The sequence below is a fragment of the Lepus europaeus genome, chromosome 18 (genome assembly GCF_033115175.1).
Source record: "Lepus europaeus isolate LE1 chromosome 18, mLepTim1.pri, whole genome shotgun sequence".
Taxonomy (NCBI): domain Eukaryota; kingdom Metazoa; phylum Chordata; class Mammalia; order Lagomorpha; family Leporidae; genus Lepus; species Lepus europaeus.
In genome coordinates, this window is record NC_084844.1 from 4,629,185 (window position 1) to 4,654,699 (window position 25,515).

Below are 25,515 nucleotides of genomic sequence, written 5' to 3' on the forward strand. Positions count from 1 at the left end.
GCCGGGTCGCGCGCGTGGATGGAGCTAAGTGGGGAAGTGGTGGCTGGTTTTGTACTTAGTTGTGTTTTCCAAGGCTTCTGCTGGAGCCTGTGTTGCTCTGTCGTTAGAAGAAGCAGCTGTGTTTGCTCCATCCGTGAAAAAGTGAAGTGTCGCTCGCCGTGGCCCAGAGGTGGGCTGCAGCCACGTCGCACACACTCACGGTGTGTCCCACGCCGCCGCCCTCGGTGAAAGTCTGCCACACCTGCCCGACACCAGCACTGCGGGTGGCCTCTGCCCCCCCCCCCCCCGCCACGGCCACAGAGACACAGAGACACAGATTTTCAGTCAATTACATGTCAAAAAACTCGAGTGACAGAATACTGGAAACATTTTAAATCATTTTTGAGCCTCTGAAAGCAATTCCCAATGAGATTTTTCACTGTTCCCCCCTTCCGTATATACTCATTATCCTCAGACTCCCAAGTCCAAAGATCTGAACGGAGGACAAGAGAGGGACAGCAGTCCCCACTGTCCCCCACCGTGCCCCGCTGTCCCCCGCCGTGCCCCACTGTCCCCCACTGTGCCCCGCTGTCCCCCGCTGTGCCCCACTGTCCCCCACTATCCCCCACCGTGCCCCGCTGTCTCCCACTGTCTCCGCTGTCTCCCACTGTCCCCCGCTGTGCCCCGCTGTCCCCCGCTGTCCCCCGCTGTCTCCCGCTGTCCCCCGCGGTCCCCCGCTGTGCCCCACTGTCCCCCGCTGTGCCCCACTGTCCCCCGCTGTCTCCCGCTGTCTCCCACTGTCCCCCGCTGTGCCCCGCTGTGCCCCACTGTCTCCCGCTGTCCCCCACTGTCCCCCGCGGTCTCCCGCTGTCTCCCACTGTCCCCCGCTGTCTCCCTCTGTCTCCCACTGTCCCCCGCGGTCTCCCGCCGTGCCCCACTGTCTCCCACTGTCTCCCGCTGTCTCCCACTGTCTCCCGCTGTCTCCGGCTGTCCCCCGCCGCGCCCCGGCCCATGCTGCTGACCTTGGCTGCAGGGAGCCTGCTCGCCTGTGTGCAGGCCCCGCGCTGTGACCCTGTCTGTGCACGCGCCAGGCTCTGCTTGCCCCTCTCTCCCCTCCCCAAATTCCTAGGTCACCGTGTGGCTTGGGGCCGGGCTCCCCGCGGCCCAGGAGAAAGCAGACAAGTCCAGCTCTTTGGAAGCCAGACTGACTCGCAGGGCGGCCCCTCGGTGCGACCCTCCGCCAGTCGCCGGGTCCCAGCCAGGGGCGGTCCTGGGTCTCACACACGTCACCTTCCCCTCTTGTCTCGGACAGTTTCCTTACGCTGCGCCCCCTCCCCAAGAGCCTGTGAAGACGCTGAGAAGCCTGGTCAACATCCGGAAGGACACACTGCGGCTCGTCAGGTGAGGCCTGCGCCCCCTGCCCCGGGTTCTCTCCCAGCCTCTTCCGCCCGACACGGAGGCGCGTGGCCCAGGGTGGCCCAGGCAGGCAGCACCGGGGCCTGCTCAGGCCGCAGTCAGAGCCCAGCCACAGTCTGTGCCAGTGCGTGGGTTTGCTTGTAAAGGAGGAGTGGCCGCAGGAGGGGGAAGTGTGCTGACACCCGCAGCATGTGGGACGCGTGACCCTGGGACAGCACTCGCTCTGCTGCTTGCATTGCTATCCCGACCGCACGTGCCTTCCTCTGACGAGGGGCGCCCTGGGCCGGCTGCTTAGTGCCGCCCGCAGACAGGTGTGGTGGGGGCGCATCAGAGGCCCAGGCTTCTCTGAGCAGACAAGGAGTGGCCGAGAGGCCGTTTTGTGCCTGTGTGGCCAGCACCAGGAGGTGCCTGTCTGAGGATTTTCTAACAGAGCTTTGCTGAGATGGGCCCTGGTCCTCTCCGTCCACCCCGCTGCAGTGGACAGTCAGCGCTGTCTGGTTTTAGAACGTCCTCGCCACTCCAGAGAGACCCCACGCCCGTCGGGGGCCGTTCTCCGCCTCCCCACACACCCAGCCCCGAGTAACCCCTGCTCCGTTCGCTGTCTTGCAGTCTTAGGAATGTTCATTTGTCCCAGAAGCCTTCTCCTGTTTCCCAGCTACACTGCTCCCTGGCCCTGGTCAGCCCTGGGCACGAGGGAGCCAAGGACACTGGTGCAGAGGCCGCCCCATGCGGGCCCCACAGGGCAGGGCAGCCTGGGCCTCCGGTCCAACGAGCCTGCCAGCTGTCAGCTCTGTCCTCCTGGGCCCCTCCGGCCAGAGGCGTGTGCACACATTTGAGGGGCCAGGGCCAGAGCCTCTGTGGGGCCCCAGCCCCCGCCGTGGGGCGCTCGGAGGAGGAGCCCCGCCAGCACCAGGCTCCTGACTCCCCGGCTCCCGGTCCCTGAGCCTCAGGCCTCTGCCCTAGGCCGGGAGCTGCCCTTCCTTTTCTCTCGGTTGTCTGTCGGAATCCAACAGAAGGGAAAGCACTCGGTAGTCCCCAGGCACAGGGCGGGGTGCTGTCATCCGTGTCTGAGATTACTGGGACAAATCCCCGTTCTCAGATTGCCAGGTGAAGTAGGGGGTCGAACCTCTACTTTTGCTTCTGAATAACAAAGAAAAGGTGTTTTTAAAAGGCTCCACCGGAATGGGGAGAGTGGGAAAGGCGCAGCGCTGGAAATGGGTGTTGAATGGTAGAGGACTCAGTGGGCCCAGGAAGTGGGAACCCTGAGCTAGAGGAAGCTAGAGCTGAGACCGCCCCCCCGTGCTGGGGTCTCCCACGAGGCCGAGGGCTCACGTGACTAGATGCCGCTGGCAGTCCGGGCGGAAGCCTGCCTGGCAGGTGACTCACGGAGTGGTGAAAACCCAGCACCCCCGGCCTGGCAGAACCAAGCTCAGCTCGGGGCCAGGCCTGCTACTGCGGGTGGGGCACGGTGGGTTCAGCCAGCGCTGGATCTGCCTGGCGTCCTCTTCCCACTCTGCCCCAGCGTGTGGAGGCCTGGCCCTGTCCAGGGAGAGGAGCAGTGTTTTCTGGGAAGTGGCCCTCCCTGGATGGGGAACGCAGGAGACTGGAACTGCAGCTTCAACGGACGCACGCCAGGCACAGCAACGCCGGGATCCCCAAACCCTGCTGCGCACTCGGAGCCCTGAGTTCTAGATTTCTCACACGGGAGCACAGAGACCCCGGATGCATAAGGAGTGACAGGAAAAGACAGGAAAGACTGATGGAACACACCAGCAGGACAGACCGCTCCCGGGGCACACCTGCGGGAAGGAGCTTCGACAGCCTCCAGACGTGGGAGGAGACTGCCTCCAGACAACAGCGACACATGCATTCATGAAACACAAAAGGGCCGACAGAAACGTGGGCCCAGGAGCTGGAGTGTAGGGAGTGGAGCGGAGAGGAGAGGGGCGGAGACAGAGCTGTGCGCTGCAGCCAGCTTCCAGGGAGCAGCGGGGACCCCGGAGGAAGGCGGTCACAGAGGCATCTGGGGCTCCCAGCGGGAAGGGCCCAGGGCCACAGAGGAGACCCCCACCTGCAGTCTGCTCCGCCACGCTCTCAGCCACGTGCGGGTCGGAGGAACCCCCCAGACGAAGCTGCCGGCAGATGGACTCCACCAGAGTGGGAGAGCGGCCCAAGACAGGAAGACTCGAGGCCCAAGAAGCACAGGCTCCTACAGGTCAGGGCAGCCCTCGGGGGGCGGGGCTGGGGAGAGGCCCCGGGGGGTCACTGGGGGCCAGGGCCAGACGGGACCTCCTCAGGAAGACAGAATGAATGTAGCTGCTGCCTCCGATCTCCAGAGATTCAGCCAGCCCGGAGTTCGGGTCAGACTCTGCCAGGAAAACTAAGCAAGTAAGGAAAACGATGCCGGGCCGGCGCTGTGGCGCAGTGGGTTAAAGCCCTGGCCTGAAGCGCTGGCATCCAATATGGGCGCTGGTTCTAGTCCTGGCTGCTCCACTTCCGATTCAGCTCTCTACTGTGGCCTGGGAAAGCAGTAGAAGATGACCCAAGTCCTTGGGCCCCTGCACCCACGTGGGAGACCCGGAAGAAGCTTCCAGTTCCTGGCTCCGGATCGGCACAGCTCCGACCATTACAGCCATCTGGGGAGTGAACCATCGGATAGAAGACCTCTCTGTCTGCCTCTCCTCCTCTCTCTATGTAATTCTGACTTTCAAATAAATAAATAAATCTTTAAAAAAAAAAAAGAAAAAGAAAAATGATACTAGGGGCCAGTGCTGTGGCACACCAGGTTAAAGCCCTGGCCTACAGTGCCAACATCCTGTATGGACACCGGTTCAAGTCCCAGCTGCTCCACTTCTGATCCCACTTCCTGCTGATGTACCTGGGAAAGCAGTAGAAGATGGCCCAAGGACTTGGAGCCCTGCACCTGTGGGGGAGACCTGGAAGAAGCTCCTGGCTCCTAGGTTCTGATTGGCTCAGCTCCGGCCATTGCGGCCACTGGGGAGTAAACCAGAGTTTGGAAGACCTCTCTCTCTGTCTCTACCTCTCTCTGTCGCTTTTTCAAATAAACAAAATAAATCTTTAAAAAGAAAGAGAGAGAGGAAGGAAGGGAGGGAGGGAGGGAGGGAGGAAGGGAGGGAGGGAAGGGGGAGGGAGGGAGGGGGGGGGAGGGAGGGAGGGAGGACGGACAAGATGAGCCGCAGGGAAAAGTCATTCAGAAGAGGAAAAATACCCGTGGGTGACTCGGCTGTAATTTACGTAATCATATCCACACGGACGCTGCTGTACTGGGCTGAGACCCAGCCATGACCCAGCCGTACCGGGGCCGGAGGGAGCCCCCTCTGTGGGGCAGTGAGGAGAGAGGAGACCCTCACTTCACAGTAGGACATTCACAGTGCCCAGAACTAGAAGTTCAGGATGTAGCCAGAACGGGGAATTTAGAAGTGAGGTGAGGGCCAGAGTGACCGACAGAGGCAGCGCGAGCGGCGGCAGGGGCAGGAGCCAGGCCCGCTGTTTGCTGTAACAAGTCTGTGGAAGCTGTTAAACTATGCCAGTAACAACTCTGATTAAAAAAAAAAATTGACAGAGAGCCTGGCACACGTGCCGGGATGTCCTTTGCCGCAAGCGAGCGCTGTGGCGACCCCCGGTGTTTGCCAAGTGATTGAAATAGAAGGCACATCTTAGAGCACCGTGGTCCCGACCCGACCCGCACGCTGAGTCTTTCCTGGCCGTCTAGGTGCGCCGAGGAGGTGAAGAGCCCGGGAGAGGACGCCGGCAAAGCCAAGGTGCACTACAACGTCGAGTTCACCTTCGACACAGACGCGCGCGTGGCCATCACCATCTATTACCAGGCCACCGAAGAGTTCCAGAATGGCATTGCCAGGTGAGAGCAGGAGGCCAGCGGAGCCACTGCTTTCCCCGAGGTCGGGTCCAGGTGTGAGGGAGGCGGCGTCCTACGTGTAGGTGCCACCTGGTTCCTGAACTTGGGTCTCCTTCTAGAAAGCTCCGCCCTTTCCTACAGACCGTGCCAGCCGTGCCTCTTGGTGCACTGGCAGATGGCGGCACAGCTCTTGGCTCCCTAAGGTGCCTGTCTGTGGGGGCGTGGCTTGAGCAGGTAAGTTCCCCCACATCGCGAAGCAGGAGCGAGGGAAGCGGGTTAGACAGGAGGCCTCTGGGCGATGCCGGAGCCCGCTGACAACAGAACAGGCGCGAGGCGGCAGAACGTTCCAGCCGTCTGGGCTGGGTCCCAGCCTCTGGGTCGCCTCCCACTTTTCTCAACAGCTACGTTCCCAAAGACAGCCGGCTGCAGTCAGAGACCGTGCACTACAAGCGAGGGGTGTGCCAGCAGTTCTGCCTGCCCTCTCACACCGTGGACCCCTCAGAGTGGGCCGAGGAGGAGGTGAGCCGTCCCTGTGAGGGCCCCACACGAGGACGCCGAAGGGCTGGGGACCCCGCTGCAGGCGGGGGAGCTGTCCAGACACTCCAAGGCTGGGCTCACCGTTCAGCCCTGTGGCCTCCTCTCGCATCCAGGATGTGCCCAGCCTCCTGGATATTTTTTGTTCTAAAGGACTCCATTTACCTAGAGGACTTTGAAAAAGCCTTGCTCAAGGAAAGGAGCCCACAGTGTAGACAGTGTTAAGTCTGTGAGACTTTGAACAGGCCTGGGTCCCTGCGGGGGGATGGGTGAGGAGCAGGCATGAGGCGCACCCTCCTGCACTGTGCCTTACCTCACCCCCTGCCGCGTCGCGGCACTGTCTCCACGGGCTACGCCCTCTCTCCCTATCTCTCCCCCTGCAGCTCGGCTTCGATCTGGACCGCGAGGTTTACCCGCTGGTGGTGCACGCCGTGGTGGATGAAGGAGACGGTAGGGGCGATTTCTGTCCTCCACTGCCCTTCCAAGGCCCCTGCCGTGCCCCGCCCGGCTGAGACCTGCAGCTCCTTGGGCTGATGTGCCAAGTGCTGGCTTGCATGGCGACGGCCGCCGTGGTGCCCTGGCCGGATCGCAGGGCACCGGGAAGGGAGTGGGCGCCGAGGGTGCGCTCGGGCCTTCTTCACCCGGTGCCTTCGTTTCTTTCAGAATATTTTGGCCATTGCCACGTGCTGCTGGGCACTTTTGAAAAGGTGAGCGGCTTCATCCCTTTGGCCCCTTCCTTCGTGGGCGGCCCCCCCAGCTCAGCGGCCGCGGGTGGGAGGCTGTGATGGCCAAAGGGCTCCACTCCGGGGCTCCCTTGGGTCGGCACCACCAACCTGCTGCTTGACCTGCAGCCCCGAGGCCTCCGCCTGCCTCCTCTTCTTAAAATGGGAGGTAGGGAGGGGGAGGGGTATAGGCTGTGTCGCCGGGGTGAGGACGCTGGCTGGGACGCCGCCTCCCTTATCAGAGTGCCCGGGCCAGTCCCAGCTGCTTTGTGTCCGAGGCAGCTTGCTGCTGATGTGCATCTGGGCCCAGCAGATGGTGGCCCGAGCGACTGGGTCCCTGCCACCCTCGTGGGAGACCCCGATTTGAGTCCCAGACTGGCTCCTGGCTCCAGCCTGGCTCAGCCACGGCTGTTGCGGGCGTTTGGGGAAAGAACCAACAGACAAGATGAGAGGCCTCTGTCGCTGCTGCTCTCCTTTCAAATAAAAAAATGAACCTAAATACGGACCCACGTCTGGCACTCACAGAAGGCACGGGACTGGGCAGTCGTGAGGCCCCACAGCGCTCGGGTTCTGGGACTCCACCGTGTGAGTGCCGAGGGCACGGGCGACTCGGTGCGTGCCGTAACCGTCCTTGTTCTCATTCCAGCACGCAGATGGAACTTTCTGTGTCAAGCCCCTGAAGCAGAAGCAAGTAGTAAGTACCCCAGTCTGTCTCCATCGAAGCTCGGGCGGCCCGGGTGGAATTCACTGATTCCTGGTGTCTCTGGTGGCCCAGAGCTGCCGGGCCTGAGGCAGCCGTTAGCAAAGGCCTGAGACACAGAACAAGATCTGCGTCCTGACATCAGGTTAGGGAGAGACCTCCTGATGGAACGTGCCAGGGTGAGAAACATTTCAAGGCAGCCGACTCGGGGCTGATCAGAGGGAGCTCTCAGCCCGGTGCACCCCCTTTCCTTCACTAAGATGCAAACCGTGCTGGCTCCCGGCCCCTTCCAGAGGGACCAGCAAGGTCGTCTGCCGGTGGTCCCCTCCCCCACCATGTGCCAGCACGTCCCCTCCCACTCTTGCAGGGTGAGGGTGGCAGAGGTGCCCGTGGCCCTGGCATGGCCACCACACGGAGCTGTGGAGCAGGGGCAGAGGCAGGGCTGTGCTTGGTGGAGACGCAGAGGAGCCCCTGCGATGGGGAGAGACACCTGAAATCCTGCCTCATTCATCGTGTCAACCACTCGCCTCTCTCTTAAAGAGGCCAAGGTGGCCAATACTACCTTAGTGTACATTAGTGGACACAGTGTCCTTCCAATATGGTCGTCATGTGGAGACAAGTTGTTAGGGAGTTGGGGCGGAGCGGGCTAAGCTGCCACCTGTGATGCCAGCATCCCACATGGATGCCGGTTCATGTCCCGGCTGCTTCACTTGTGATCCAGCTACCTACTAATGACCTGAGAAAAACAGTGGGAGACGGCCCAAGAGCTTGGGCCCCTGCACCCAGATAGGAAACTAGAAGAAGCTCCTGGCTCCTGGATTTGGCCTGGCCAAGCCCTGGCAGTTATGGCCATCTGGGGAGTGAACCAGCAGATAGAGGATCTCTCTCTCTCTCTCTCTCTCTCTCTCTCTTTCTCTCTCTGTGTGTGTGTGTGTCTGTAACTGGCGCCGTGGCTCACTTGGTTAATCCTCTGCCTGCAGCGCTGGCATCCCATATGGGCGCCGGTTCTAGTCCCGGTTGCTCCTCTCCCAGTCCAGCTCTCTGCTGTGGCCCGGGAGTGCAGTGGAGGTTGGTCCAGTGCTTGGGCCCTGCACCCACATGGGAGACCAGGAGGAGGCACCTGGTTCCTGGCTTCAGATCGGCGTACCTCTGGCCGTAGTGGCCACTTGGGGGGTGAACCAACAGAAGGAAAACTTTTCTCTCTGTCTCTGTCTCTCTCTCACTGTCTAACTCTGTCAAATTAAAAAATATATATATTTATCTTAAAAAAAAAAGTTTAGGCTGTAACCTGTCCAAAAAAAAACCCACAGACAAGTTTTTTTGTTTTTGTTTTTGTTTTTTTTGGACAGGCAGAGTGGACAGTGAGAGAGAGACAGACAGAGAGAAAGGTCTTCCTTTGCCGTTGGTTCACCCTCCAATGGCCGCTGTGGCCGGCGCATCTCGCTGATCCGAAGCCAGGAGCCAGGTGCTTCTGGTCTCCCATGCGGGTGCAGGGCCCAAGGACCTGGGCCATCCTCCACTGCTTTCCCAGGCCACAGCAGAGAGCTGGCCTGGAAGAGGGGCAACCAGGACAGAATCCAGCACCCCGACCAGGACTAGAACCTGGGGTGCCGGCGCCGCAGGCAGAGGATTAGCCCATTGAACCGCGGCGCCGGCCCACACAAGTTTTTGGGAGAAGCAGAGGCTGCAGATGGGCACTCCCTGGGCCGGCCTGAGTCCTGGGGAAGGAGGCCTGGGCAGGATGGGAGGCTGGGGCAGCCCTAGCAGTCAGCTGTTTGTTACTATAACAAGTACCTGAGAACAGCGATGTATAGGACGCACAGTTGTAGGGGTTCAGTGTCCAAACAGCAGAGCCCCCCTGGCTGTGTCACGACGGTGGGAGCGCGTGTGTTTCAGTCTTCCGCTGCCTTAATTCTGATAAATCCACCAGGGTTCACTTATGGGGGTCCACCCTAATGGCCCCAGCCAACGCATCAAAGTTGGATTAAGTTTCCAGTCTCAGTGCCATTGGCCAAGGCTTTGGGGACTTTGAGCTCCCGAGTTGGGGAGAAGGGCACGAATGTTCAGAGCGCCTGGCGCTAACCTTGCCCCAGCAGCCAACCTTGCAGCTGCAGGTCGGAGGAGAGAGAAGGCCGGTAACAGAGCTGAAGAGCGGGCGGGGAGCTCAGGGAAGCAAGCCCGGCCCAGGGAGCGTGCGTGGGGCTGGGAGCCGTCAGCTGAGCAGCGAGAGGGCTTGCCTTGCAGTGGACCTGTCCTAATTGTCGGTGGCGCTGAGCAGCAGTGGAGAGTGACTGTGGCATTCGTGAGGTGCTCCGTTCCCCCGGGGTGCGATGGTGGGGGAATTAAACTCTCTCCCTCTCAAGCAGGAGACGTCAGTGGATAAAAGCATCCTTTGCTGGTCCAGGCCTGTTGGTTTTTCCCACTGAGAATCTGCGGTCCTCGGTCCCCGCGGCAGGGGCAGCTCCCCTCCCATCTCTCGGCAGCCTGCCTGTCCTTGAGCCCTTTGTCTGCTCGTAGGTGGACGGGGTCAGCTACCTCCTCCAGGAGATCTACGGGATCGAAAACAAGTACAACACCCAGGATTCCAAGGTGCGTGTCACCCGCCGGGGGCAGGGGGAGTCTCCGAGGGTGCCAGGGTCTGGGAATTTGGGGGCCAACCTCTGGAATCAGCGAGGGCCCCGAGGAGTATTGTCTTGTTCCTCATTCCCAGTTACGCTCACCTTGGAGATGACGAAAGGGGCAGTGTGGGAGTCTGTCCCGGGGCTCTCCTCAACCCAGTGTCCTCCGAGCGCTGCCCTCTTACCTGGACCCCAGTGCTGTCCCAGGCGCCTTCTGTCCGAGATCAGAGAGGCTCAGGCCAGGGCACACGCGCCGCCCTCCCCTGTAGGTGGGCAGCTCCCAGCAGCGCTGGGCGCAGCGTGGACAGCTCCTGGCACGCGAGCAGGTCCAGCTTCCTTCTCCTTGCCTGCCTCAGCCTTGGGGGCGACGCAGGGGACCCCAAAGGCGCCGCCTCAGGTCTGTCTCCCCCGCCGCCAGGTGGCCGAAGACGAAGTGAGTGACAACAGCGCCGAGTGCGTGGTGTGCCTCTCCGATGTCCGGGACACCTTGATTCTGCCCTGTCGCCACCTCTGCCTGTGTAACACCTGCGCGGACACCCTGCGCTACCAGGCCAACAACTGCCCCATCTGCCGCCTACGTACGCACGCGGGGGTGGGGGGGGACAGGCGGGGAGGGCGGGGGAGGAAGGGCGCTCCCAGGACGCTGCTGCCTGGCTGGCAGGCTGGGGCGACCGGGCTTCCGGGGTGGGCGCTTGTTCACCCTTGGCGCTGCAGCAGGGTTGCCCTCACGGCTTCTCCTCTTCCTCACAGCCTTCCGGGCACTGCTTCAGATCCGAGCCATGAGGAAAAAATTGGGCCCCCTGTCCCCAACCAGCTTTAACCCCATCATCTCATCACAGACGTCCGACTCTGAGGAGCACTCGGTAAGTGGCTCGGAGCCGGCCCCTCTGGCGCAGGTGCCCGGAGCGTTGCAACAAGGAAGGGAGCCCGCGTGTGCCAGGGCCGCCCGGCTGAGGTCACCCCGTGTCCTCACTAAACCCCGGTCCCTCAAACCTCCCTGGTGTGTGGTTCGTCTGTACGGATCCTGGAGCCGTCTGCTTGCGGCTTCACTCGGTGGGCTCGGGTTCTGGAACTTCCTCCGTTAGAAAGGAGGGCAGTGCTGTTTGGGACAGAACACAGCTGCCTGTCTCCGTGAGTCCTCGGAGAGGGCGCTTCTGTGTCCCAGTTCATGGCCTCAGTGCCCAGGAGCTGAGTAGGCAAAGTAGTGGCCCTCAGTTTGGGGGTGTCTGTGAGGGGGTGAGGGTGAACCTCGGGCTTGGCAGATTAGCCCGCTACCAGGAGAGACCTGCACCTCACACTTTGGTGAACGGCAGTGCGATAATTAGCCATACAGGGAGAACTTGGTTAGCATTTTACTGCTTACCAGGTAACAAATCAATTCCAGGTGGAGTAACTAGTTACCCGTATTAAAAGCTCAGCAAACCAGACCAAACATCAGAAACCTACGAAGACATTGTAGGTGATTGTTGATTTTGGACGAGGGAGGACCCTCTAAGCTTCAAGCTATGGAAAAGTATGAAAAAAACACGAGTCTGTAGATTTGAGCACAGAAAGTTCAACACCACACGGGCCAGCACTGTGGCTTCTCAGGTAAAGCCACCACCTGCCGTGCCAGCACCCTCTATGGGCACTGGTTCAAGTCCCGCTGCTCCACTTCCGATCCAGCTCCCTGCTGATGTGCCTGGGAAAAAAATCAGAAGATGGCCCAAGTGCTTGAGACCCTGCACCCACGTGGGAGACATGGAAGAAGCTCCTGGCTCCTGGCTTTGGATCGGCACAGCTCTGGCCGTTGTGGCCATTTGGGGAGTGAACCAGTGAGTGGAAGACCTCTTTGTCTTTCTCTCTGTGTCTCTCTGTAACTGTGCCTTTCAAAGCAATTAATCAATCAATCTTTAAAGAAAAAAAAGTTCAACACATCAGAGGTCTAAATGTTACCAAAACTAATCAACAAACCACAAATTTGTTTAAAGAAAAAAAACACTCACAGCATATGCGCATAAATCAGAGGAAAGGCTAGGAGTTTCGACTCCACTCCCATGAATAAAGTAGTAAATAAATGGGCAAGAGGGGCCGGCACTGTGGCACAGCAGGTAAAGCCTCCGCCTGCAGTGCCTGCATCCCACATGGGTGCTGGTTCGAGTCTCTGCTGCTCCACTTCTGATCCAACTCCCTGCTGATGCTACTTGGAAAGCAGCAGAGGATGACCCAAGAGCTTGGGACCCTGCACTCATGTGGGAGACCCAAAAGAAGCTCCAGGCTCCTGGCTTCAAATTGGCCCAGCTCTGGCCATTGTGGACATTTGGGGAGTGAACCAGCGGATAAAGGACTGATAGCTCTCTCGCTCACTCCCTCGCTCTCTCTCTCTCTGCCTCTCTGTAACTCTGCCTTTCAAATAAATGAATAATCTTTGTTTAAAAAATGGGCAAGAGGACATAAACAAAAAATTCTCAAAAGAGGAAACAGCTGTTTAACAATTGCTTTGTAGAAGTCCAGCCACATTAAAATTCAATAATATGCTAATTAAAATAAGATGCTATCTTTTGCCTTTCAGATTTAAAAATGTTCCTTTTTAGAGATGCCATCAGGAAAACAGTCCCAACAGGTGTTCTGTGATGCTTGTAGGAGGTGACTGCTCCAAGGTCTCAGAATCTAATGCCAACAAACAGCCTGGAAAAAGATTTACAGCGTTGTTCCCCAAAGGCTAGGTGCTGCGGTGCAGCAGGTTGAGCCGCGGCTTGAGACCTGCACGCCGTACCAGAGTACCTGGACCAAGTCCACCCTCTGCTTCAGAGCCAGCTTCCTGCTGGTGGGCACCTGGGAGGCAGCAGGTGGTGGCTCAACTACCTGGGTCGCTGCACCATGTGGGGACCCAGATGGAGTTCCTGGCTTTGGCTTGGCCCACCTCTGTCCAGCTCTAGCTGTTGTGGGCATTTGGGGAGTGAATCAGTAAATGGGAGATAGGCATGTGCATGGTCTCTCTCCCTCTCTGTTTCTCTGTCTTTCAAATAAATATAAGTAAATAATTGCATTTAAAGAGATGTTCATCAGCAGACCACACAGCAGACTCATAGAATGACAGACACCCTAAATGGCACTCTGGCCTCAGAATCAGCTCTTAAGGCATTTGGATCTGGCTAAAAAGCCCACAAGAGCATTGCAGGCATGGAAAGCCAAGACATAGTGGCAAAATGGCCTACATGAAAGATCTCTCTGAGTGAGATCCCAGTGGAAAGAAGGGGCCACCAAAGAAGGAGGTACCTTTCTCTGAAGGGAGGAGAGAACTTCCACTTTGCTTGTGGCCCTGTCTAGATAAGGTTGGAGTTTGTGGACTCAAGAGGCTTCCATAGCCTTGACAGCTCATGACAAGAGCCTCCGATAATCACTGATGTCATAAATGGGAGTGTCAATTGTTAACAACAGGAGTCACTGTACACTTGCTCCCCACGTAGGCCCTCTGTCCTTAATGAGTTGTACTATGAGAATTCATGATAAAACTTGTCTTTAAATAGCAAAATAAACAAACAAAAAAGAGATGCTTCTCAAGACATGTTTGTGGGAGGCTGTGTTGGACACAGCTAACAGCCAGCACCAGCAGAGTCTCGGAACTGTGGCATCGGAACAGCAGGCACTCATTGTTTATAGGGGCAGCATCGCGACACAGAGGGCTAAGCCGTTGCTTGCAACACTGGCATCCCATAATGGCACGCCAGTTGGAGTCCCAGCCGTTCTGCTTCTGATCCAGCTCCCTGCTAATGTGCCTGGGAAAGCAGCGGAAGATGACCCAAGTACCTGGGCCCCTGCCACCTGCGTGGGAGACCTGGATGGAGTTCCTGGCTCCTGGCTTTCTTTTTTTAAGATTAATTTGTTTGTTTATTTGTTTAAAAGTCAGGGTTACAGAGAGAAAGAAGGAAAGACAAAAAGAGAAAGATCTCCCTGCCACTGGTTCACTCCCAAGATGACCACAACAGCCAGGGCTGGGCTGGGCCAGGCCAAAGCCAGGAGCCAAGAGCTTCTTCCAGGTCTCCCACGTGGGTGCAGGGCCCGGGCACTTGGGCCATTTTCTGCTGCTTTCCCAGGCCACAGCAGAGAGCTGGATCAGAAGTGGAGCAGCCAGGACTCGAACCTACACATAAGAGACGCAAGCATTGCAGGCAGCGGCTTTACTATGTCACAGCACCAGCCCCATGGCTTTTTTTTTTTTTTTTTTTTTTTTTTTTTTGACAGGCAGAGTTAGACAGTGAGAGAGAGAGAGAGAGAGAGAAAGGTCTTCCTTCCGTTGGTTCATTCCCCAAATGACCGCTACGGCCAGCGCACTGCACTGATCTGAAGGCAGGAGCCAGGTGCTTCTCCTGGTCTCCCATGCGGGTGCAGGACCCAAGCACTTGGGCCATCCTCCACTGCCTTCCCGGGCCACAGCAGAGAGCTGGACTGGAAGAGGAGCAACCAGGACAGAATCCGGCATCCCGACCGGGACTAGAACCCGGTGTGCCGGCGCTGCAGGTGGAGGATTAGCCTATTGAGCTGCAGCGCCAGCCTAAAAATTGTTTTTCATAAATTGACCGTAACTGTGTGAGTGCAGAGGAAAAGCATCGGCAGTAGGTTCACCGAGAGGCTCACACAAGGGCCTTTGAGTGACTGGTGGTGGCTTTGTTTCCCCTTACTGCTCCTTTATGCATTTTCCAAACTTTCCGCCGTGAATATTTCCATTACAGTCGGAAGAGCACAGATGTTGCTCAGACACGGTTCAGCTTTCAACAGTGTCCAGGCTGTCTGGCAGCAACGTGTCCTACCAGACCCCAACCCGGACAGAAAAGGAAGCGTCTTTTTACTCTAGAGCTAAAAACACGACGACGCCGTAAAACGGAAAGAGCCTAATTAATTGGTCCGCCCGTCTCTGGTTCCCCTAGTCCTCCGAGAACATTCCACCAGGCTACGAAGTGGTGTCTCTCCTGGAGGCGCTCAATGGGCCCCTCACCCCATCCCCAGCAGTGCCTGCGTTGCACATGCGTGGAGACGGCCACCTCTCGGGAATGCTGCCCTCCTACGGCAGCGACGGCCACCTGCCCCCTGTCAGGACGCTGTCCCCCCTCGACCGCCTGTCTGACTGCAGCAGCCAAGGCCTCAAGCTCAAGAGGAGTCTGTCCAAGTGAGTGGCCGGCACTCAGCTGTGTCGCCCCGGGAGCCCCGGGGCCGCCCAGCCGCCCTCGCACTCCTGGGTGCCGGGGGACCCTCCGGGCTGCAGAGTAGCTGCTCCGGCTCACGGAGACCTGCGGTGAACCGGGTGGGGGAGGTGCACATAGGCGGTGGGCAAGTGCGGGCACCTGAGAGACAAGGAAGAGGCCACTGGGCACTGTGCACGGGGCCGCTCAGGCCGCCCCTCCCCGGGCCACAGGGAGCGAGCCACTGACCGGGTCTCTCGAGGCCCTTAGCGTGAGGCCTCTGTGGCAAAGTGGGGGAGGGTATTCTACTGGGCCCGTGAAGACGTGAGTCATTGTTCCCGAGCTCAGGCCTTAGCAAGTCACCCAAGGGGCCAAAGGAGAGCCCGGCGTTGCTGACCCCACACGGGGCCACAGTCCCTTCCTGGCATCGCCCCAGGATTCAGGTTTTTCCTTCAGTTTCTTCCGAGTCCCCGCGTCCCGGGAAGTCTGAGTGAGGACAGCCCAGCGGGGCCCTGCCTTAGGTGGGAATTGGCCGCCGCTGTGTCCCCTGTGCACGGACAGGTCCGTCTCCCAGAGCTCCTCGGTGCTGCACGAAGAGGAGGACGAGCACTCCTGCAGCGAGTCGGAGACGCCGCTCTCGCAGAGACCCTCGGCCCAGCGGCTGCGAGAGGTGACTGCACCCTTCCCCTCGCCTGGGCGTTGGCCTCCAGGCGCCGTCCTCCGCCTGCCTGGCTGCCTCTCCGGCTCCGTCCACTCCCATGCCTTCATCCAGCACCTGCTGATAGCGGCAAAGGCCCGGTAGCTGCATTTGTTCAACACGTGCCCGTACCACTCGGCAGGCACGGGCTCCGTGCTGAGCAGGTAGCGGAAGCACCGTGGCACTTGCACGCTGGCTGGTCAGGTGGGAATAGGCACAAAGGACGTCCAGCACAGGAAGTGACCTGGGGATCTGGGACACAGGAACAGCAATGCAAAACCCTGGGGTGCGCAGGGAGGCCAGTGTGGTCGATGTGGAGGGCTGGCCCGTTCCACCCTGTGCGTCCCCGTGGACGCGACTGGACAGAAGTTTGCTGTCCTCCTGCTCTGGCAGGCACACACAGACTTCGCTCGGTGGCCCAGGCCTCAGGAGCTCAGCTCTAGTTGGGACAGCACCCTGTGTGGCCCATTGCTACAGCTCAGTATTGGTCAGGTGAACGCATGGATGAATCATTGGATTTAACTGAGAGATGGCAAAAGTGCACAACAGAAGTGCAGCCGCTGACACGAAGGGGGAGGAGTCAGAACAGATGTTGCCGAGGAGTAGCGCTTGGGCCAAAGCTTGAAATTTTTTAGACGTGAGAGAGACATGCAGATGGAGAGGATGGCACGGGCCGGTGCTGCAGGGAGCGCTCACCTGCCAGGTGCGCAGGCTGGGTCCCCCAGGAAGGCGAGGGGAAGTGCCCACTGGGCCAAGGCCGAGGAGGAGCAGGAGCAGGGGGCAGAGCCGGCACAGCCAAGCAAGCAGCCTCCTGGGACGGAGCACAGGGACAGCAGGGGAAGAGGCGCAGGGCCGGGTGGGGGCAGGGCAGGACCGTTCTGGATGGATTGAGCCAGAACTCACCGGATGCCCACACAGACCTGCCCACAGCCAGAGAGGCCCCTGTGAAAATGTTGGTGATGCTGGGGAAACCTGGGGCGTCCCCCCACCGTGTCCCAGCTGCTGGGTGACCTGCGTCACCTGAGCTGCGGTCTTTGTGAGGCCCCAGCAGGTGCTGTGCCTCGAGCCGGAGGTGCTGAGTGAAGCTTGCTCCTCCCCGGAGGCAGCCATGCGGGCCCCGGCCGGCCACAGAGACGCCTGGCACGTGGTGCCTGACCACGGGGAACCCTGTCCCTCCCCATGTCTTCAACTTGTCGCTGACTTGTGTTGTGTCCCCCGCAGCCCCAGGAATGTGGTGTGACCCCCGAAAGTGAGAACCTCACCTTGTCGTCATCGGGAGCCATCGACCAGTCGTCTTGCACGGGGACGCCGCTCTCTTCCACCATTTCCTCCCCCGAAGGTACAGGAGGGGGCGGGGGCAGCTGCACGTCCTGCCCTGGCACCACCTCTGGGCTGGGCTCGGGAGCCCCAAATGCGCGGCTGTCTGATGAACAGGCCCCACTGGAGGGGGCGGGCAGGGGGCCTGCTCTGCTCCTGGGAGCTGGGGAGAACCATGCTCTTGGTCCCTCTCCTGCCCCTGGAAGATTTCCTTTAGCTGTGACAGGGGAAAGCAAATCCCTGGGCCCTGAGGTTGAGTTCCAGGTCTCAGGAATCGTTCAGTCTTGTCTGGGGAGGGCGGCTCAGCTCCCTGCACTGCGCTGCCGGAGCTGGCGGGGGCTCGGCCTGACACCACCTCCTTCTCCCAAGACCCCGCCAGCAGCAGCCTGGCCCAGTCTGTCATGTCCATGGCGTCCTCCCAGATCAGCACCGACACGGTCTCCTCCATGTCCGGCTCCTACATCGCCCCCGGCACCGAAGAGGAGGGAGAGGCTCTCCCGTCCCCCCGGGCTGCCAGCAGGGCCCAGTCAGAGGAAGCAGAGGTAAGGGAGGACGGCCCCACTCGGCCTGGCTTCCCTGGGCTTTACACGTGTGTCCGGAGTGGCTCAAGAAGGCATCCGCGGGGGCTGCCCGCAGAGCCCCCCGAGCGCTCCAGAGGAGTCCCGAGGGCCGGCCTGGCCTGGCATCAGACCCTCAGGCGTCAGCAGACTTGCTGGACCCCACGGTGGCTCTGCACTCCGCGCCTCTGGTAACTGTGGCCCTGGGCTTTGGTGCTCTTTTGCAGGGGACGCCAGCAGAGTCTCCGGAGAGCAACTTTGCCGGCCTCCCAGTGGGAGAGCAGGACGCAGAGGTGAGCGACCGCAGACAGCAGGACGGAGCTGCTGAGGCTGGCTGGGGGTCCAGCAGCGGCAGGGGAGCTGGCACTGGAGCTTCCTGGGTCAGTGAAGCGTGTGGGCAGAGCACGGGGAGCCACGCTCTGGCCGTGGACTGTCCTCTTAGCAGGGCGCTGGCCCCAGCCTGATCCGTGTAGAGTGAGTTCAAGAGGGAACTTGGCATGCCAGACTGGACCTTGTGGGTCGTCGGTGAACATTTAGGCCACAAATGTGCCACGGGTGTCCCTCCAGCACTGGGCACACCCAGAACTGAGGGGCACGGGTCCCACCTGCTCTCTGCCCCCACCCCTGCCCCCGCCGCCTCCAGGAGCCCTGTGCACGGCGGCAGGATCACAGTGCAGTGTGGGGAGTACCCGGGCCTTGCTTCCTAACTGCTCATTCTGACCACGTAGGAGGAACCTTGAGGAAGTCCACGGAGGGGCAGGCCTTTGGCTCAGCAGTTCAGCTGCCCGCATCCCACAGCGGCATACGGTGCCCAGGTTCAAGCCCCCACTCTGCTTCCTGCCGGGTACCCTGGGAGGCCACTGGGAGGCAGCAGCTCTTGGGTCCCTGCCGCCCTCCTCAAGGCCCAGGGGGAGATCAGCCTGCCCAGGCCCTGCCGTTACGGCGTCTGGGAGTGAACCAGCGGATAGAAGATGTCTCCTTCCCTCTGTCTCCATCTCCCTGTTGCTCTGCCTTTTGAATAAATAAAATGGTAACCTTTTTATTTATTTGAAAGTCAGAGTTTTACAGAGAAATGGGAGAGAGAGAGAGAGTCCTCCATCTGATGGTTCACTCCCCACTTGGCCACAACGGCCGGAGCTGCGCCGATCTGAGGCCAGGAGCCAGGAGCTTCTTCCAGGTCTCCCACACAGGTGCAGGGGCCCAAGGACTTGTGCCATCTTCCACTGCTTTCTCAGGCCACAGCAGAGAGCTGGATCGGAAGTGGAGCAGCCGGGACTCAAACCAGCGCCCATATGGGATGCTGGCGCTGCAGGCTGGGATTTTAACCAGGTGTGCCACAGCACCGGCCCCAAATGGTAACTTTTTTAAAAGTTCATGGAAAATGCGCATTATGAAAATGTACATGGGCCCGTGCCATGGCTCAACAGGCTAATCCTCCACCTTGCGGCGCTGGCACACCGGGTTCTAGTCCTGGTCGGGGCGCCAGATTCTGTCCCGGTTGACCCTCTCCCAGGCCAGCTCTCTGCTGTGGCCCAGGAGTGCAGTGGAGGATGGCCCAAGTGCTTGGGCCCTGCACCCCATGGGAGACCAGGAGAAGCACCTGGCTCCTGGCTTCGGATCAGCGCGGTGCACCGGCCGCAGCGCGCCTACCGCGGCGGCCATTGGAGGGTAAACCAACGGCAAAAGGAAGACCTTTCTCTCTGTCTCTCTCTCTCACTGTCCACTCTGCCTGTCAAAAAAAAATAATAATAATTTAAAAAATTTTTTAAAAATTAAAAAAAAAATCTACATGGATTTCAAATTTTTTGCACGAAAATAAATGGTGTTTCAGTTCCATCTTTCCCTGGACTGTCTGAAGTGCCCTGACTTCTGGAGTGTGGCTTAGACCTGGTGGTGCCTCCCCCCAGCAAGCCCAGCGCGGGAGTTGGGCTGTGGACGTAGGCCCTGGCGCCGGAGTTCTGGCCACAGCTGACAAATCCACTCGTGGCGCCGCGCCACAGACTCACGGCGTCTCTTGTATCCTAGGGTAACGACGTCATAGAGGAAGAGGATGGCTCACCAGTGCTGGAAGATGGTAAAGACCCGGTCCTTTGCCCCCGCCGTGTTCCCTGCTGTGTTCTTTAAGGGGCAATGCTATCACTGGGGGGCCTGCCGGGCTGTGTGACTGTGGGGCAGGGACTGGCCGTGGCCACAGGCCCCGCTCCTCCTGGGCCCCAGGCAAGGGTGTCGGGGAGGGGGGTGCAGAGGGCACTGGCTCTTCTGCCTGCTGGACTGCAGCTTCCAGGACGGGGGTGGGGGGCGCCCATTGCCTGCCTTCCTGCAGCCACGCCTCCGTGGAGCTCCGTGCCCCCCCCCTCCCACCGCGGGGCAGCAGGCGCCACTTCTTCCACTTGGGAGGAAGGACAGTCCGGCAGCCCGTCCGGTGTGGCCTCAGTGAAGGAAGTGGCTGACCGAACTGTGCGCGAGGGGCCTCGGAGCCAGCAGGCACACGGGAGCGTGGGCAGGCAGCCAGGCGCAGGTCTCTGCGGCAGCCCAGCTGCTCTTCATGGTCAGCCCTGGTCAGCCCCGGTTCCGGCTCCAGTCGGAGGAGTTTGGTCTCCAGGCAGACTGGGGGGGGGGGCAATGCCTGCAGGGCAAGGGGGCTGGAGAAGTCGCACCTGGGAAGAGAACACCGCGTGCTGGGAGCCGGGAGCCGGGAGCCGACTCCCTTCCAGCGCAGACACCAGCGGTGCCGTCCCGGCTGCTTCTGCTTCAGCGCTGGCCATGGCTGGGGGAGGGCGGGGGAGTGCGCGCGGACTTGGCAGCTCCCTCCTGGCCGGGAGTTGGGAGGAGAGGGTGGCCGCCTCGTTGGGGCCCAGGGGCTGGAGCTTCACGGGGTGGTGGCCGATGGCGGGGCCCAAGGCTCTGGAGTTTAGCCTGGTGCGGCTTCCCATGCTACGTTTGCTTCTAAGAAGCGCAGGCAGCCGGGTGTGTGTTTGCTTTCTCCCACCAAGGAGCAGAACCGAGTCTAAAACTCTCCCCTTCCGCTCTTACGCGTCTGCGGGTTTCTGGGCCGTCACTAGATCGTACTCAAGATGACGACTCAGTCTCACTGAAGTCATTCGGTCATTCTGACTCGATACACAGAACTATGGCGCCTGGGACTGGAGTTGTCGCTTCCCGCCCTTACCACTCGCAGAGCCTGGTGATCACAGACAGCGAGACCGCCGCGGCACGAGCGGGCAGCCCCGGCTCCCCCAGCTTCTGCTGGCCCTAGGCTCAGCGGCCCGGCCGGGGCACCGCTGCCCGCCATGGGGCAGCTCCGTCAGCAGCAGATGGAAAGGGCTCCCCAGGAGACAGGGCGGGAGGGCGTGAGGACCCAGACGCGGCAGCCCAGCGGTTCCTCTTCTACTCTTTCCCCACTTAGTTATCGTCTTTTTTTTTAACATATGATTTGATTTTTTTGTCTCCATCCTTAAGATTTTTATTTTAAGGACAGCAAAGCAGAGAAAAAAACGCAGCCAGCCCCTCTCTAACTGCCTTAACTCCCTACAGGCCAGAGGACATGCGCATTTCTAGGTATGGAGTGTGACAATAACAATGACTTTGACATCGAAAGCGTGAAAGCACTGGACAATAAGCCGTGCCCTGAGGCCTGCTTACCCGGTGAGTGGCAGTCTGCTGAACATGCACTTGGTGGGAGACATCCCCCTGCTCTTGCCCCTGCCTGACCCTGGTGCCGTCTCCTGCCCCGCGGCACCTGCCACGGAGGCCCAGCCGGAGACGAGCTGCTGCGAGAGCCCTGGAGCTTCTGGCAGAGAGCGCCCCTCGCTCTGAGGACCCTGGGGCAGGAAGAAAGGAGCAGAAACTCCTTCCAGTTTGGCCTCACCGGACCCCTTCCGGCAGGATCTTGCCCAGGCGTTGTCAGGACATGGACAGGAAGTTAACCAAGCGCCATCTCCCTGCCAAGGCCTTGGGAAGACAGCCCGAGCAGCTTAAACGTGAGCCATAGCTCCGCAGAGGTCGGGTGTCTGACGTGGGATCAGTGAGCAGCAGGAGTGGCACTGTGCATCCTAGATGCAAATCCCAGAGCAGAGGTGAGGGGCGGATCAGGGCTGTCCACGTGGCCCCCACTCCTTGTCTCGGTGCTCAGCCGAGCCTGGGACGGCCGCACTCACACCTGAGTACCACCTCCTTTACCCCAGGTGCCCGTCCAGGGCCCCCAGAATCACTGCTGTAAAAGCCACGTGGTGCCCAAGCGGACCGGGCCAGACGTCCCCTCCTGCTTGCACACTGTGTTCCTGTTGGTCCTCTCCCATGTGCCCCGGGAGGACCTCCTCCAGCCACACCGAGAGTCCAGCCACACCGAAAGTCCAGTGCTTTACTCGCTCAGCAAAGTGGCCGCACGACCTCCCAGGCCGCCACGCTCCGTCAGCCTGTGCGAGCCCAGCCCCAGCACGCCTGGCCACACAGGCTCACGGCAGGGAAGTGGACACTTTGTCCATCCTCTCCGAGGGCCCTGTAGCCGTACTGTCGAGCTTGTCCTGAAGATACTGTCCAGGCCTCCTAATGCCAGCCGAGGCCCAGCACAGCAGTATCCCTCACCTGCTTCTGCCCAGGCCCAGGAAGACCCCCCCTCCTGCCCGCGTGGAGGCGGGCGTGGCCCCGTGTGGCCCTCCTCCTGCCCAGTTAGGCCACACTGGGGCTGCGGGGCAGCGCTCACTCCCTGCTATTCTCTTCTTCCCTGCTTCCGTCTGTCCATCTGTGTTTCACGTCTTTTTGCCAAACGTAGATGTCTGTCTGGTTTGTTTATTTTTTGAACTCATGTTATCCGGCCTTCGTGTGAAAGTTCACGTTCACTCTGTGCCGACACTGTCTCCCCTGCGTAAGCTCAGCCCCAGGGCCAAGCTTGCTGGGCGTGCGCACAGCCGAGAGGTCTGGCTTAGGGCTGTGAACAGGCTTCTGCTCCTCCCCAGAGAGGGCCCGTGTTCCTCCCTGAGGGATCACGGGAAGGCTGTGCTTTGACCTCCCGTAGTCCCGTAGTCTGGTGAGGGCAATGAGGACAGGGCCTCCGCCCGCCTCCCTCAAGGGCTCCCCCTCCCGCCCGGATCCAGCAGGGAGAGCTGCTGCGAACCGTCCCCCCCACCGCTGTCCCGTCTTCAGCGCTGGTGGGAATCAGGCTTGCATCTGCTGCTTCCTCCTCTTCCCACTCCCTCCGGCCACTCCTGGACTGAGGGGGGAGAGGAGCGAGAGCAGGAAGAAGGCAGCCTTGGGGTCCCTTCTGGTAACTCCTGGAGTCAGCTGCTTGGAGGTTACAGCGGCTCTCAGCGTGGCCAGGCAGACCCCAATCAGGGAGTCAGGTAGAAGCACCCTGTGTCCTCGCCAGGGAGGCCGAGTGCATCTCTGGCCGGGCAGGGCCTTGTCCTGGAGCAAAGCGCTGGGAACTCTGGGAATAACCGAAGGCTTAAAGATAAGTGTCCCCCTGGGCAGGCCCTGTGAGATGCACAGGTCTCTTTAGGCTCGGCTCTGAGCTCAGACATCCGCTCCTCGGCCCGAGATCACTGCCCCCGAGCAGGTGCCATCGCCTCCGTGGAGGCCTCCCTGTGCGTGCCCCTGGCAGGCGTCAGGAGACCCAGCCAGTGGCAGGAGCCGTGCCCCTCCGCCCTCCCTCTCCTCACACCGGCGAGGCCGTGCTGGGCCCTGTTCCTCCAGGAAGCTTCCTGGCCTTCTTGGGCCCCAAGACCGAGGGGGGAGCGCTGCTTCTCCACGCTGGGGCTGACGCGTTCTGAGGTGCTTCTGAGAGGCTCTCGAAGGGGGTCTCAGTTGACGGGCGGAGGGCGTAAGAAGGGGAGAGTCCGTGTGGTTCCAGGGAGCGTGGTGGGATGTTGCACAGGCACAGGACGGGCAGCGGGGCGAGCGACGATGGTCTGTGCAGAGGCACGGGGTGGTCCAGGAGCCTGGGGTTTCAGTGGAAATACAAGTACAGCGCTTAGAGGAGGGGTTGCGCAGGAGCGGCGTGTCCAGGGAACTTACCAAGAGCTGAGAGTCAGCTCACTCCTTCGAGCCGCTCAGGCCAAGACGGAGATGCTAGCGGGAAAGTTTGCGCTTTGTGGGCGCCAGGGAAGCGTCTGCAGGGTGAGCTGCTGGCGCCCTTCCGTTCCTGGCCAGGTCCCCGGGCGCTCCCCTGATCGACCTCCAGAGGTCTCTTCTTTCCCCCCAATTCTGTTCGCTCCGAAGGGGACTAAGTGGGAGCACCTGGGTCCATCTCCCTGGAGGGACTGTCAGTCTCCAGCTCCGTCCCTGGCTGCAGGCCCTGACTTCAGCCGCACACCATGGAGGCACTGGTGGCCCAGGCCGCCTCCGTGGGCCACAGGTGGCAGCGAGGGGCCAGGGAGAGCAGGGGCTCCGGTGGGAGCCTTGGGTCCGCTCCACAAGGAGCCAGTGTCCTGGCCAAGGCCTCCAGGACAGTGGACTCGACAGCAAACCTCAGTGCGTCGGGCGTCAGAACAGCGCCAGCGTCCAGGGCGGAGGCGTGGCTGCTGCTGTGTGTACTGTGTGTGCGTGTGTGTGCGTCTTCTCTCTTGTTTACCATTTGCCTTTGGTCTTTCCTACTGAACAGCTGCAGCTCCGGAGTCCTGCCCCATAGACATTGAGGAATAGGTATGACGCCCGCAAATCACACGAGTGCAGACGACTCAGGGGGGCTCCCAGCTCAGAACCCAGCACTGCCTCGCAGTCACCCCGCCCACTAGCGCTGCCGCCGAGCGCCGGGAGCACCTGGGACTCGGCTCCCAGGCTCTCGGTGTGGGTGGGAGAGGCCCCGGAGGGTCTCCTGTGCCACGCGCTGTCTTCCCCAGGGTCCCCCCACAGACTCTGGGCAGTCACCACACCAGGGAGAGCTGCTTCGTCCTGGCGCATCTGCTGGGAAAGCGCCCTGGACCGGCCTCTCGGGAGGCTGGCCCCGGGCACTCCTGAGTGGCTTCCGGAGCAGGCTGCACGGCTGCCCGGGTCCTCTGCTGGGTCGGGAGCCATGCTGGCTCGGGTGCAGCGGTGAATCCGCCACGGCCCCTCCCAGCAGGAGCTTACGTCCTGCGGGGAAGCCAGAGGGCCCAGCAGTGTCCACAGCAGGGCCGGAGTGCAGGCGGCAGGAGGCTGTGGCCAACTTGGCTCGGGCCGAAGTGCCTGCCACGTCCCAGGGAGCTGGGCTTCCCCAGGGGCCGAGGGCCGAGGCAGCTGAGGCCCTGCCTCTCGCCAGGAGCTCTCTTCCTGCACGGGGGATGAAGGCACCTGAGGGGGCAGGGGGGGCCCCGGGGGCACACCCAGGCCTCCCAGCACACCTGTGAGGGAAGCAGTTGTCCCCCCGTGTGATGGGCGAGAAAGCCACATCCGCGGGGAGTGACCTGTCTAAGGCCACCCGTGTGCACTGTGGCCCGGCACCCCCGGCTCCCCCAGCGAACACCCACACCTGGGGCCTGAGTGAGCTGAAGCTTCTCCCTCCCCTCCACTTTGGCCTGCCCTGATGGAAACTGCTCCGCCAGGCCCCTGTCCTTGTCCTCGTCCACTGTGTCCCACAGGCCAACTCCCAAGTGTACAGTGACGAAAAGAGACAAAAGGGCGTCCCAGGGGAAGTCCACAAAACGAGGAACCACGGTCGAGTCCCTCCCTGTCTGTGGGCCACAGTGGGCTCACCCCCCTCGGGGGAGGAGCAGCCCCTGCACCTGCCTCCCCACTCTGTCCTGGGCCCGCCGCGGCCTGCGGGTGCACCTGAGAGTTTCAGGCAACACGCATCCTGTTGGGAAGGCCGTCTGCTCTTGGCCCAGGCCTGGCTCCCGTAACCTTCATTTTCCCCCCTCCAGGTGCCTGGCAAGCTGATAACGCAGTCAGTGGGCGGAACACCCAGCACCGGCGCCTGGAGGACCCCGAAGACAGGCCCTGCGTGTGGGGCCCGCTGGCTGTCTGA

General features: G+C 60.8%; 1 protein-coding gene across 2 annotated transcripts in view; it reads left to right on the forward strand.

Annotated features, from left to right (window-relative positions):
• Positions 1-25,515, forward strand: part of RNF157 (ring finger protein 157) — an 80,757-nt gene extending 55,242 nt beyond the window's left edge. Inside the window, exons 3-19 of one of the 2 annotated variants that reach the window (XM_062216233.1) lie at positions 1,292-1,380; positions 5,129-5,275; positions 5,674-5,791; positions 6,190-6,256; positions 6,470-6,513; positions 7,175-7,222; positions 9,746-9,817; positions 10,265-10,424; positions 10,597-10,709; positions 14,754-14,992; positions 15,567-15,675; positions 16,930-17,041; positions 17,389-17,561; positions 17,804-17,869; positions 19,602-19,650; positions 21,111-21,221; positions 25,412-25,515. In XM_062216233.1, the coding sequence (XP_062072217.1) occupies positions 1,292-1,380; positions 5,129-5,275; positions 5,674-5,791; positions 6,190-6,256; positions 6,470-6,513; positions 7,175-7,222; positions 9,746-9,817; positions 10,265-10,424; positions 10,597-10,709; positions 14,754-14,992; positions 15,567-15,675; positions 16,930-17,041; positions 17,389-17,561; positions 17,804-17,869; positions 19,602-19,650; positions 21,111-21,221; positions 25,412-25,515 (1,821 nt within the window). The remainder of the gene's footprint in view (positions 1-1,291; positions 1,381-5,128; positions 5,276-5,673; positions 5,792-6,189; positions 6,257-6,469; positions 6,514-7,174; positions 7,223-9,745; positions 9,818-10,264; positions 10,425-10,596; positions 10,710-14,753; positions 14,993-15,566; positions 15,676-16,929; positions 17,042-17,388; positions 17,562-17,803; positions 17,870-19,601; positions 19,651-21,110; positions 21,222-25,411) is intronic. The other variant, XM_062216234.1, reaches the window with a different exon arrangement.